Source organism: Macaca thibetana, chromosome 10, assembly GCF_024542745.1.
Source record: "Macaca thibetana thibetana isolate TM-01 chromosome 10, ASM2454274v1, whole genome shotgun sequence".
NCBI lineage: Eukaryota > Metazoa > Chordata > Mammalia > Primates > Cercopithecidae > Macaca > Macaca thibetana.
Window position 1 is genome coordinate 42,314,943 of NC_065587.1, and position 14,208 is coordinate 42,329,150.

Sequence of the window (14,208 nt, forward strand, 5' to 3'; positions counted from 1 at the left end):
AGCTGGGAACAGAACAAAAATGTCACTCCTCAGAGCACATTCTCTCATGCTCAGCAACACGAAAAGTTGACCCTGCTGTTACCAACACAGCCTTGAATCAGTAGTTGTTCTCCACACTTATGCAGTGACTGTAACCCCCATGTTAGAGGGGCCCCAGGGAACATCACTTCACGGATAGAACCAATACCCGCAGTACAAGGAGGTCTGACTACTTCTGACGCATCTCGGGGCAGGACATGAAGGGCATGAGGTTGCATCAAGTGAACCCACAGAAAGTTGAGTTACATGTAACCCAGTTCCTGGGAGTCAGTTTGTCCATGAGGCCAGGAAGACCCAGTAGAAAGAGAACCCCTGTTCCCACAGCCTGAGTTGTTGGGGAGTTGACAGCAGATCGAGGATGGATGCAGGGTTGCTGATTGATGGACTGAACACAGGAAGTCTGTTCTAAACCAAGTTAGAAGGGCATCTGGACTAAGTCCCTTTCCAGGAAGGAAACTCTCACTAGCAGCTGATCACAGACAAACTCCGAGGCCAAAGGAAGATGGAAACACCTTCACCTTTCCTCCTGAGTCCCCATCCCAGCCTGCAAGGCTGGACTCAGAACAGCAGTGTAGTCTCTCATCTGGGCTCCGAAAGGAGAGGTACAATGCACACCTCCAGGGGTGCCGTCCACAGGGCCCCTGGGACAGAGCAGCAGGTTTCATTGTGCATTGTGGTCACAGGAGGCTTTAGGGACTCAGATTCCCAAATGTTGCCTCTAAAAGACCCAGCAGACTCTTCCTAACATAACTCAGCACTTTGTGTTCATAAAACTCGTTCTCTCTACTTCTCTCATCAGACCCCTCAGGAATGCGGGTTGGGGAAACAAAGAAGGGGAAAGACAAATTCACTTCTGCCTTATCTATAAAGTGTTTAGTTAAGTGCTGGGCACATAATAAGCGTTCAATAAATAACCATTATTAGGAGAGGGTGAGATGGAGGAAATCGGACAGATCTGAATTTAATTCTGCCATGCTGATTTATTGTGCTTCTGCCCAAGGAAAACAGAGAAAAAGAGTAACTCCACTTTCTCTCTCCCTCTCTCTTTAAGACTGACTTCACAGCAGCGTCCTCCTGTCCCCTTTGCCTGCAGCCTGTTGAAAAAATGAAAAGAAAAAGTCAATCCGGCATGCTTGGCTGAGCCCCCACCCCTCCTGCCCACAGTTCCCTCCAACTTGATGTTTAATTTCCCTAGGTCGAGATGAAGCATTCTGATGATCCGAGTTAATTCAAAATGTAAATTTCATCTCCTATTGGCTAATGGCTCTGAGCTCCACTTTACATAACAGGGGAGCAGCTGCTGAGTGAGTCACCGGCCCCCCGGCTCCCTGGTCTCCGTCCTTAATGGTGATGAACCCTTGTTGAGGCTTCAAACAGACAGCCATAGCCTCCGCAGCCATAGAGGCCAGACCTGAGTTCACCTCTGTGGGCAGAGTATTCTATTAACCAGGGAGACTATGGGGCAGGGGGCTAATGCCAACTCCAGGGGCTGGGCTCAGCCCAGGAGGCTCCAACTGAGCTAGACTTGTCTCCCAGGGCCAGTCTTGGGCAGCCCAGGCTCATGTGTCCGCTCACCTAGATTTGGGAGCCTTGGCCTTGGCAGAGAATTTCACAAACTCTTCCAGCTTCCACTGGGTGCAAGGAGCTATCTTCACCTATCCTTGAAAAATAACCTTGAACCCTCCAGAGGTTGGCAGCTGGCATGGCAGACAAGGTCTTCCAGATGCTGGCTTTACTGGGATGAGGGTCCTCATGCTGCCCTCTGGGCCATAGAACAGGTCCAATTTCATCTCCCTGGGAGAAGCCAGGGGCTTCTCTTAAAGAGAGATCAATTGTCTTGAGGTCTGAGCTAAACAGCTCACACATGCCCCTGCAGACAACCAACCAGCAGCAGGCTGGGGATTTCTAGCTGACCTCTGTGGCCTGTGGATGAACCAGGCTTTGGGCCAGAACGGAGGGGATATGGGGTTATGCCTATGAGTCTAAACCTCGTGCTCCCCACTGTCCTTTCCCAGGTCTTGGGACTGGAAAAACTCAGGAGCAGGTGGGGATAGACGATGTCATCAAGTGGGGCAAACAGGGGAGTGGGAGGCGTCCCCAGTGGTGGGATTTCAGACACGCTGCTAAGCTGCAGTGAACTACTTGGGGTGGAATTGTTCCCATCATGTCTTCGTGAAGTCAGCCACACTCTCTGCCTTGTCACTCTCCCCACGCCTAGACCTGGACTCACCAAATCCTAATTCTAAGAGTCCCACCAAAGAACCATGTGACTCCAACCTCATGGCAGGGAAGACTTTCAGGGACCAAGGCAGAGTGCTCATTGTACAGCTGGGGAAATAGACTTGGAGAGGAAGGGACTGTCTTCAGGCCACCCCAGGAGCTTAGTGGCTGGACTGAATACTTCCATTCCAGAGATTTCTGCTGCTAGGGAGAGGGGAGAAGGAAATAGGACCCTCCTGCCATATTGGAGCCTCTGGGTCCAGGGCCCCTGCCCTGTGTCTAGACCCTCCCCTATGCAGTGACACGAGCCAAACCCTCCCTGCAGCTGCCTAAGCAGTTTGTGTGGGTTTCCTGATGGGCCGAGAGGCTAGGGTGGGGTTCTTGGTCTCCTGACTCAATGCCAGTGGGGTCAGCCTAGAAGCTGAGGCTCCTGGTGACTCCTACTCTCCCACCTGCTAGCCAAGTAACTTTTGCAGGTCTTTGCTCTCTGTGGCCTCAGTTTCTCATCCAGTTGCTGGTGACATGACATAATTTTATGGTATTCGTGGTAGTTTTAGGAGGATCATTGGCCTGGCATTAAATGACATTGAATCTATAAGGAGAAAGTCCATCCTTTTTCCATTTTTTTTTACTCCTCCAGATTCAAAGGAGAGGGTCTCAGTGGGGTGCATACACCTCTTCCTTCCTCAATTCTCTTTTCAACAAGGTGAATGCAGGCCTCTAACTCAAAGCCTTTGGTATATTTTATCTTAGTTATATTTATTCTTTTACTGACAACTTTATGGAGCTATAATTTACCTATCATAAAACCCACCCATTTCAGGCTGGGCACGGTGGCTCACGCCTATAATCCCAGCACTTTGGGAGGCCGACGCAGGCAGATCATGAGGTCAGGAGATCGAGACCATCCTGGCTAACATGGTGAAGCCCCATCTCTACTAAAAATACAAAAAATTAGGCGGGCTTGGTGGCAGGCGCCTGTGGTCCCAGCTACTCGGGAGGCTGAGGCAGGACAATGGTGTGAACCCGGGAGGCGGAGCTTGCTGTGAGTTGAGATGGCGCCACTGCACTCCAGCCTGGGCGACAGAGCTAGACTCTGTCTCAAAACAAACAAACAAACAAACAACCTACCCATTTCAAATGCACAATTCAATGGTTTTTAATATATTCACAGGATTCTGGAAACTCTACTACAATCTAACTTTAGAATATTTTCATCACCCTCCACAAAACACCCTGCGGCTATCAGGGTCAGGGGTCAGCAGTCCCTTCCCATTGCTTCCTTCCCTGACCTCCGGCAACCCCTTAACTACGTACTGTCTCTACAGCCTTCCCTATTCCAGACACTTCATATCAATGGACTCATGCAATACAGGGGTCTTGTGTGGCCTGCTTCTTTCACTTCGCATTGTCTTTCTGTGGTTACCTTGGCAAGGAATGCTGGTTTTGAATCCAGTTGGGATCTAACGTCTTTTTAAGCAAATCTCTTTCAATCTACTAATATTTTTCCATTTGAGTGAATGAATCATTGGCTCAAGTTACCAGCTGTCCGTGGAATGTGGAACGTGTGTTGGACATTTGGAAGATAGCCCGAATCCTCAGGGAGGATCTGCGAGGCCCCACACTGGTGGTCCTCTGATTCTGGGACCTTTCCACACCCTCGTCTCCCCCACAGACAACCTGTTTCCAGTTCCTTTCTTCGTTCTCCCTGTGAAGAGACGGGGGCCAGAGAAAATCGCTGCAAACAGTCAGTCCCTCTATTGAAAAAGCTCTGAAGGGCAGCTGCAGGCTGGGCCCTCCTCTGCAGTTACTCTGTCCGGAAGCAACATCAACAACGAGTTTAATTATGCAATTAGAGTCATTTTCCCAGGCTGAACAAATATTTACAGCATATTTTGCTGCAAATTGCCTCGCCTGGAGAGGAGTTTTGCCATTCAGACTGGTGAACACTCACACATTTACATATCCCATTACCAAGGGGCTCACAGACGAAACAGCTCTGGGGCAGCTCAGGCTGCGTAGGCCCAGCGCCCCCAGGAATAAGTGTCCAACGCAAAGACACAAGCAGGTGTCAACAAGGCAAATGTGTTCTTGGTCCCACTTCAGTGCTACTGTGGACCAAATGACGTCCGCTGCTCCTCTGCGGCATCCCTAAGTCCCGGCTCTGCGGCATCGGAGAAACCTCTGAGCTTAGTCCTGGAGCTAAGAGAGGGCCCAGAAGGTAGAGAGAACATAGTGCGTGGAAACAGTTCTACAACAATCAGCCCGGCATCGACCCGGTGCCGGCCACTCTTCCTGTAATCTGCCTGGGGGTCCTGGGAGCGGGGCCTTCACAAGTGCCTGTGTTTTGAACCCCTCTCAAGGGCCCTCGCTGTGCTGAGCTTCCTGTGTGAGGAGGAGCAGAAAAACTCCAGACAAAACTTTAGGAAAGCAGAAACAAGTTCATCTGCTGGATAACCCATCTGAAATTCATCTCTGTCTCAAGCCCCCATTTCATCCCGTGGAAGAAACTTTATCTTAGATCATTGGGGTAAAGTCAGTTCCTTCAGGGTTTTCTCAATTTGGGGGCACCCCCTGCCTCTGCCAAGCTCCCTTTTTTGCAGCAAAGTTCTGGGGGTAGTTCGTGTAGCCTGAATGACATGGTGAAAATGTGAATGACGCAGTGCACTTCCCCCAACCATCCAACCCAGGACCCAGCTGCTACTGTTACCATTGTATGGTATTTTTAAAGGTTTTTTTTTCTAAGCATATATGTACAAATACTCGATACGCTTTCATTATCTACCTTGACAGGTGAAGCAGGTGGCAAATATTGCATGTCAATAACTTATCTTTTGCCGAGTCATTTTAAATGACTGCCTAGTTGTCTGTTCTCGAAAGAACTACAGTTTCTTTTAGGTAATCTCCTATTGTTGGGCATTTAGGTTGGTTCCTAAATTTGGCCTTGATAAACAACTCCATAATGAGCATCCTTGCAATGAAATCTATGCAGACTTTCATGATTTTTCTCTTAGGACACATTTCTTAAAGGTAGAATTCCTGGACCCAAACTCTGAGTCTTTTGCTAAAATGTTTGAGAAGGGTGAAGGTGGCTCCCTACAGGGATGGGTTCACTACACCAGGAGAAAAAATGCTTCCGATATTCCTGATTGACTTCGCTCTTCAGCTCCTTTTCCTGAAATGCACAGTGAAAGTAGGAGTTGTGGAGGCTGCACCGAGGACAGATTTCAACTCCAGAGCCACAGCCGGTCATCAGTGGGACAGCGGCTTGGTGGGGGAGCGAGCTTCCGAGCTCCCATAGCCTGGAGAAGTGGGGTAAAATAAAAACAAGAACAGCCGCCCCCACCAGGCCCAGCTGTGTGCCAAGTTCCTGGCTGGCATCATCTCATGCTTTTCAACAACCCCCTGGAGAAAGTAATCATCACGCCCATTTTACAGCTGAGGAAACTGAAGCTCAGTATTTCCTGCACTCACCTAAGGGCACACTCCCAGGGAGATGTAGGGCTGTGGCTCACACACAGACCCTCCTGACTACAGATTCGGCACTGCACTGGGCTAGTTTATTTCATCCTTATCGGACTCCACCAGAGGTATTATGATCCCAGTGGCACAGAGGAGACAGAAGAAGACCCCACTGGCCAGCGGCAGAGCTGTGATATGTTCAAGGTTGCCAGTGTTTACTGCCCCCAGGGAAGGAAAAAGGGCAGGAGGGAGGAAGCAGGTGGCCAGCTCTTTCTTATAGATGAATTCACTGGGGCCATTGCTGCAATTGCTGACAGCGAGGACAAAGCAGAGGCTACTCCCCTGGCTTGGTGCCCTCTGGCAGGGTTGCAGGTCAAGGGAGCTTGGTAGGGCCCCTGTCCTGCGGTCTTAAAGCCAGAACCGTGCACTCTGGAAGGTGCAGGCTGTTGGCACCCAGAAGGCCGAGTGAGCAGCCCAGGGGGCTCCAGGTTAGGGTGGGCCCCAGGGGAGAGAGAGAGAAGAGAGAGAGCCCTGTAATTCCTGGCTCCCAAGTGTGCCCGGCTCCACCTAGCCACCCCACCCCACCTGCCTACCTGCCAGTGCCCCCTAAATGACTCGACTGGGAATAAGGGCAGGTTTGTTGTCCTGGTTCAATATTTGTTGCGTAACTATTGTTTTCTGGTCTTTAACCCAGACTCCAGCACAGCTTCCTGGAGGTCAGGGGGCAGCTCTTACATTGGATTCCAGTAGAGGACGTCAGTTCCAGTGTTGGTTTTGGAGCCATGTGGTCCGGTGGTAGACCAGGAATCAGGAGACTCTGGGCTCTCCATCTCACTCCAACCGTATTTTCAAGTGATGAGCCGGTCGCCCTCTATGAGCTTCCTGCAAATGGGCTTAGCTTATATACTTTGAATCATCTGAAAGCATGACAAGAGGACATTGAAGAATGAGCTCATAGTATCCTGTTTATTGTAGACAGAGGTCCCCGCACAGAAACCAGGATTTGGAGACAGATGGAGCACTCAGGAGGCATGGCTTGGGGAAACTGAGTCAGGAGCCAATGGCATGTATTGAGTCCTTTTGGTCCCCTGAAAACTCTTATGCTGCGCATGTAAGTCACCACCTCTAGGCTGTCCCCCAGACCTGCAGGGCCTGCTGGCAAATGGTCCAACATGAGGCTGTTTGGCAGGTGGGTGACGCTGTGCAGGAGGGGAAGGAATTTGGGGATGGCCAGTGTCTTTGCCTGCTGGGGGAGTGAAGAGTACCAAAAGCCCATCATATGACAGTGGGGCACAAGGCATGCATTTTAACAAACTTTATCCTGGTGGCCCCTTTCAGGGGTTCAAGGAGCTGCCCAAAGGCCCCCAAGGGGTGGGGAAATGGAGGCCAGGTGGCCTGCACTCTGGACTCCCTCCCCAGCCTCAGGTGGGCTGCCTTGAGCTCTGTCTCCTTTAGTCGTGGGACTCTGAGTCAAGTACATGTCAAGAACGTGTTCTGCAGTGAAAAGGAGAAACAAGTTTGAATGCCACTGATTTAAACTAATACAGCAGATAGCATTGAATTCCACTAAGTGGTTTTTCCCATCAGTGGTTTTGATGTTAGAACAAGCCAATGAGTCTGGAGCTAGGACTCTCAGCTCCTTAATGGGGAAGGAAATCCTGGCAATTTCTCAGCCCCAATAGGCACTCCTGGCCTCAGTTTCCTCGCCTGTAAAATTGGGGTGATCTCGGCTTCACCTTCCATGTGAAGCCATCGTAAGGAGCAGAGGAAGTGAGGAAAAGAGGCAAGTTTTCCAGTTGAGGAGACTGGAGGGGTGGAGCGTGACATGAGAACAAGCCTGTCCGCTGGGGTGTGGTAGGGGTGAAGCCAATTTCACAGCCTGGACCCAAGAAAGAAACTACAACTTGAAGATAATAGTATTTACACAGAATGAACCTGTAATATAAAGTTTATGGTTTGTTTGTACCGTTCTGGAATATCCAATAAACACTGGGAGTAGAGGAGAGCAGGTGAGGTTCAAGGCAGAGCTGGGGTCCAAACCACCCACCTCTCTTCTCGGGCTGCCCATGGTGTTGGCATGATGTCCAGGACACAGAAGGCGCTCAATTAATGCTTGCTCAACCCAGATCCTGTCAGCTTTTCCTTCTCAAGAACACTTGTCTTCCCCACTCCCCCGCGGGGATGGCAGTTGAGAAAACTGTTGCTTTGAAGAGTTAAAAGGCAAAAGCCTATGAAACTGTCCACAAAGTAATTTTTGTGGAAGCCTAAGCCCCCTCCAGACCCAAATTGTCAAAAAGCAGACATTAAACCTTCCCAGTCCAGCCACAGAAGCCTCACCATCTAAAGGTTTGTAGAATTGTTAAAGGGCGCCAACTAGTGGCTTCAACAAATTCAGAAAACCCCAACCACGGTTCCCGGCCTCATTCCTCCCCATCTGCTCCTTCCTTCTCCCTGGGACCAGACAACCCACCCGCTCTTCAAGTGTGATTCTGAACGCCCCCACCTTCTTGGGGAGGGGGCAGGGATTTAAATCACAAGATGCTTAATCAGAGTTCACTCTGCTTGGTAGCTCAAATAAGAAAAACCGAGCAAAGCAAATCCATCTTTTCTATAAAACTTTATTTTGTAATTTTTTTCCAAGAAGTAGTAAGGGGGAAATATTGCAATTATATAAAGGTAAGGAACAATGGTGTATAAAAATAATTTAAGCACACTTATTAATAACAAAGCAACTTTTTTTCAAGGAAAACTAGTAGGTCATCTTGCCCAAGATTTTTCCAAAGGTATTAAATATATTTTCGATAACAGTACATACAAATACACATACACAAATATACCACACAGACACATGTGGACGTACATGCACACACATATACACACAGACATATATATACAGCTCAAGTATTTTTTGGTGTGCATTCTAGCTAATCCACATAGCTAAAGTGAAAAAACACTAAAAAGATCAAATGCCTGAGTAACCTTAAATTTGAACAAACTATGCATTGGGTGTGAATTTCTGGAGGCATGCCAAGATTTCCCTTCTCATTTTCATTAGCTACTAGCTGGTGTTCTGTGGTTCTTCCCCTTAAAAAAATCAAAGTGTGCCTTTCAGATCTGCGCACGGCGGTGATGATTATTATGGTGGCATCAATTTGGGAAAACTTGCCCTCTCTCGCTCCTATCGCACCTTATGGATGGGAAGGGGGATGATTTTAAAGGTAAAGCACTCAGGCTCTGATTACATCTGGCTTATTCTTTGCTTCAAGGCAAGGATCTGTCTCTCGATTTCACAGGGGAGGTCAGCATTGACCTGATCCTCCAGATACTTCTCAATGTCTTCCACCTCCTCCTCCCAGAATTCCTTGGAGATGCTGAAGAGCTCCATCACGTTGATGTGCCCCAGGCCTTTCAGGTTCAGGGCATCCTCCTTGGGGATGTAGCCTATGGGTGTGAGCTTGGCACCGGCTTTCCCATCGATCCGGTTGAACATCCACTCCAGCACCCTGGAGTTCTCTCCAAAGCCTGGCCAGAGGAATTTGCCTTCCTTGTCCTTCCGGAACCAGTTGACATGGAAGATCTTGGGCAACTTGGCTGCTGGGTGCTGGGCCATGCTAAGCCAGTGGGCCAGGTATTTGCCGAAGTTGTAGCCAAAGAAGGGCCGCATGGCAAAGGGGTCGTGCATGATGATTTTGCCTGTTAAACAGAGAGGGAGCTTCCATTGGTAAATGATGCTCTCCTAGGCAAAACTGGCCCCATTGATTGTTGACATCAGCATGCTTTGTTCTCCTCTCTCTCTCTCTTTCCCCACACACAGACACAGAGAAGGAGAGAGACATAAGAGTGAAGAAGAGCGCTCTAATCCCACTTCTCTGTGGTTTCAAATCAGGACTTTGACTTACCTTTATATTCTGCAGCTGCTGTGGCCTCTGATCTCATGGCCGCCCCCACAAAGACTCCATGTTGCCAGCTGAGAGCTTCATAGACTAGAGGGACACCTTTAGCAGGAAAAAAAAAAAAAAAAGAAACATTCATTAGAGGCTTTAAAATTCAGCCTCTACAACCAGTGGTGTTATTCACAACATGGAAAGACAATAGCTAGTTTTGCATTCACCAAGCTAAACTGCAGAAAACTGCTAAGTCAAGGTTACATGACTGAGGCCACAAAGTAAAAAGTAAAATTTGATCAAGCTGTGATAGATTAAGGATTCAGAAAGGTTCCAGGTGACCAGAAGGGTTCTACATTTGAACTTGCCAATTATTCTGGCTCTTTGGAAAGGAAGCTCAAGAAAGGAAGCCCCTGGACACCCTCTGACAAGGTCATGGAAAAGCAGAGATTTCACAGATGCCCTTCGGTACCCAGCACACCCATGTTCCCAGCCTAAATGAACGAGAACCTCACCAGCAGGTCTACGGCCTCCAAAGATAATGCCTTCAATGGGAACGCCTTCCGGAGACTCCCAGGCAGCATCAATGATGGGGCACTGGCTGGCAGGGGTGCAGAACCTCGAGTTGGGGTGGGCACAAGGTTCCCCTATAAGATGGAGAAAGGCCCATGAGTGCCTGGCTCAAACAGGCAGTCCCTGCAGCCCAGCACACCGAGGCCTCTGGCGGGGACGCACCATCCTCTGGGCTCCATTCCTTATTCTTCCAGGAAGTGATGGTGACGCCTGAAGCTAGCGGCTCATCAATGCCTTCCCAGTAAACGCCCCCGTCGCTGGTCTCGGCCACGTTGGTAAAGATGGTGTTCTTCTGGATGGTCTTGATGGCATTGGGGTTGGTCTTCACAGAAGTCCCAGGAGCGACACCGAAAAAGCCATTTTCTGGATTGATAGCCCTTAAATTACCTGGAGATTTAAACCAGAGAAGTAGTAGTGGGTGCCAGGCAAAGCAGAACATATACTCTTATATCTTGCCGGACTAATTTCTATGCCAACTTCTCAAATCTTTTTTCCCTCCCTAGAATGTACATTTATCTCTTTTCATCCAAGCATCATATGCAACTTTGAGATGTTTACAATTCTTGCTTCCTCCACAATTTTCCACCAATACCATTTAAACAAATGTATGTATGTAAACAAACAGCAACATATGGCCCAGTTTCAATCCAGATTGAATATTAAATTGAAGAATTCTTACAGAATACGTATTTCTAAGGTTTGGCCAACTCTGGACTAACAGAATTTAAAAATCCAAACACTGGATCAAGGAGAACGTGGCATGTTTTGAAGGCCGATAATTCACTTGAGTCCAATCGTTACCAACAGTTGGGTCTAAAAGAGTCACCTTGTGCGTCAAACTTCATCCAGGCGATGTCATCCCCAACGCACTCCACCTTCCACCCGGGGAGGCTGGGGTTCATCATGGCCAGGTTGGTCTTCCCGCAGGCGCTGGGAAATGCAGCTGCCAGGTACTTCTTCTCACCCTCGGGGTTAGTTATACCCAGGATCTGTTGGGGACAAGGTTCATTTTTTTTTTTTTTTTTTTTTTTTGAGACAGAGTCTGGCTCTGTTGCCCAGGCTGGAGTGCAGTGGCCAGATCTCAGCTCACTGCAAGCTCCGCCTCCCAGGTTCACGCCATTCTCCTTCTTCAGCCTCCCGAGTAGCTGGGACTACAGGCGCCCGCCACCTCGCCCAGCTAGTTTTTTGTATTTTTTAGTAGAGACGGGGTTTCACCGTGTTAGCCAGGATGGTCTTGATCTCCTGACCTCGTGATCCGCCCGTCTCGCCCTCCCAAAGTGCTGGGATTACAGGCGTGAGCCACCGCGCCCACCGGGGACAAGATTCTTTATTGTGATCTTTGTTCCCTTCTCCCCGAGGTTGGTACTTCAGCCCAGAGGTTGGAATGTAGGCCCTCAAGATCTATTTCTTCAGGTATCAGTGCAAACAAACATTCCCAGAATCATGAAGTCCAAAGGATCTCGATGGTCCCCTGGTGTTTGGGGCCCTTCAAAAGTGACGTATACGTGTGCACTAATCATTACTGGTGGGGTTTCCCAATCTGTCTGGGAACCTGCATGCTCGGAAAGGTGTACTGGGTCTTGCTGGATGGGAACTGTAATGCTGTTTGTTTCTGCCACCCCCCGGGCCTCTCATCTGCACGTCAGGGCTTCCTGCAGACTCACCAGCATGTGCTCTGCCAGCCACCCTTCCTCCTTGGCCAGCCGGCTGGCTATCCTGAGAGCAAAGCACTTCTTCCCGAGCAGCGAGTTCCCGCCGTACCCACTGCCAAAGGAGATGATCTCTCTGCGGTCAGGCAGGTGGGCGATGAGCGTCAGCTCCGGGTTGCAGGGCCAGTTGTTGACCAAAGGCTCTGTGAACAAGGACCCCTCCCACGTCAGTGCGCCAGGGCCCTGTTTGGGGGTCCCCGAGGCACCCGCTGGGGTTTGTTGTTCAGCTTTCTTTTTTTATTTTGACTTTTGATTCTGAAATAATACACTTACTTTGTAAAGGCAGAGGGCATCCCACAGAATGGAGGCATTTGACAAACTCCCCATCGCCCAGTGCTTCCAGGACGGGCGTGCCCATCCGCGTCATGATCCGCATGCTGGCCACCACGTAGGGCGAATCCGTCAGCTCGATGCCGATCTTCGACAGAGGCGAGCCCAGCGGCCCCATGCTGAATGGGATGACGTACATGGTGCGACCTACAGTGCGATGGGTAGGCACTGGTGAGAAATGACCTTGGATTTTGAACACAACCAGCATTGTTTTCCCAGGTAGACCCATTTTCACAGTCTTCCACTAACACCACCACACCCTGCTCGCCACCAGCCCCCCTAGGTTAGGAGAGGCCACTGGAGAGTGAAGAGCCTGCTGAAATTAAAGAGTTTTCATAAATGTGCAACCAGGTCCCACCAACCTATTTAAAACCCACATGCATGGAAATAGTTTCCACGTTTGTATAAGACAGTCTGTAAAAGCAGAAGAGGGATGTGCATTTTCGATACATTGCCAACTTCATGTATGGAACTGAAAGATGTCTGAGGTGGTGGGAGCTTCCATTACACTTTGAATTACCATTAGGATAGATGTAATAAGAAAAGGTTCTCTGCTATTTTTCCCAATCAAATCAATATTCCGCTCACCTTTCATGCACCCTGGGAACCTGGCATTGAACGCTTTCTCAAAATCCTCCTCTGACATCCAGCGACCGAGCTGGCTGAGGCCTGTTTTGGGGATGGGCACTGTGTCTCTTTGCTCTTGGGTGACGATAACTGTCTTGCTTTCAATCCTGGCCACATCCCTGGGGTCAGTGAGAGCCAACCAGCTGTAAAAATCACAGGCTTCCTTTCAGCCAAGCACCACGGGCAGCGAACCATCTCCTTCAATACCGTGGCTTTCCATGCCTAGCAGAGCACTGAGCATGCTAACAACAGTCCATCCGTGTGAACACACAGACCATCTAAGACATGGCCAGGTGGGCGTTTACTCAACTAGGAGCTAGTCTGTAGGAGAGGGGCTGTCTTTCGTTTTTATCAAGAATCTAGTTGGCAGAGCTTTTGTGCACACCACCTCATTTAAAGCTTGGGCTAGCCCACTAATGTCACAAAACTCAAATCTCTATGGTTCTGACCATTGCATTCAACTTCTCAAGAGTCTGAAACTCCCGAGAGGCCTTCATTCACCTTTCTCCACCAACTTCCAGGAGACGCAGGGGAGCCCTGCCTGCAGGGGCCTGGGGCAGGCAGTGGGGGCCGAGCTTACCAGTTGTCATACTTCTTCAGCCGCCTGAGGATGCCCTCCTCTTCCATCTGGCCCAGAAGCCGCGCGTTCTCCTCCTCGGAGCCGTCGCAGATGTGGATGTGATCAGGCTGACACAGCTCAGCACTGTTCTCAAGAAACTCCCTCACTGCCTTGGGCAGGCTGTCCAGGGTTCCCTGGACGACTTTGGCCGAGAGGTTCAGGCCGTTTTGCAGTCGAGGAGGCATTTCTGCAGAGTGCTGCTAAGGGGCACGAATGTGAGGTCACCTGAAATAGAAAACGCAAGCGTCCTGAACAAAAACAATAACAGACATCTTCAAACACATTCGACGGCCTTTAGCTGGGACCGTGCATTGCCAAATAGTTATTACTCTCAGGAAAAAAGTGAGTTCATCTTTGTAATTTTTCGAAATGTAAATGCAAAGCTCTACTTACCTTTCTTCTCTTTGGACGATCTCGAAGGGAGATCCAAGGTTTCTTTCCGGGTTCTTCCTGCTGGCGAGTTTGTGTTCCCAGTGGGAAGGCCGTGCTCCGTGGCAGAACCTCTCAGCTTTAAATACCGTGGAAAAGAAAAGTCCTGCCCCTTGGCTGCACCCAGGGAGGCTCACCACTGACATCAGGGGGCAGGTCTCTGGATCATGGCCAGGGTCAGTTATGCTTTGAGCCAACTCACTGCAACACGCCCCAGGGAGATAATCATTGAACAATAGTTGTTAATGAATGCTGGGAGACTTCGGGCCCTCAACCAACCGTAGTGAGTTTTGACACAACTTCCAATTGACTAAAC

General features: G+C 49.5%; 1 protein-coding gene and 1 long non-coding RNA gene across 2 annotated transcripts; both read right to left on the reverse strand.

Moving 5' to 3' along the window:
* Positions 1-902: 902 nt before the first annotated feature.
* Positions 903-8,228, reverse strand: LOC126964014 (uncharacterized). Its single transcript, XR_007729295.1, has 3 exons — positions 6,457-8,228; positions 3,802-3,967; positions 903-1,133 (listed from the first exon to the last, which is right to left on the reverse strand). It is a non-coding gene; the product is annotated as an uncharacterized LOC126964014 (long non-coding RNA).
* A 91-nt stretch (positions 8,229-8,319) lies between these two features.
* PCK1 (phosphoenolpyruvate carboxykinase 1) lies at positions 8,320-13,973 on the reverse strand. The gene is made up of 10 exons (XM_050806873.1): positions 13,857-13,973; positions 13,425-13,688; positions 12,806-12,987; positions 12,161-12,364; positions 11,843-12,030; positions 11,005-11,167; positions 10,341-10,565; positions 10,121-10,252; positions 9,621-9,716; positions 8,320-9,414 (listed from the first exon to the last, which is right to left on the reverse strand). Exons 2-10 carry the CDS (start codon positions 13,646-13,648, stop codon positions 8,960-8,962), a joined length of 1,869 nt encoding a protein of 622 aa, XP_050662830.1. The 5' UTR covers positions 13,649-13,688; positions 13,857-13,973; the 3' UTR covers positions 8,320-8,959.
* Positions 13,974-14,208: the final 235 nt, after the last annotated feature.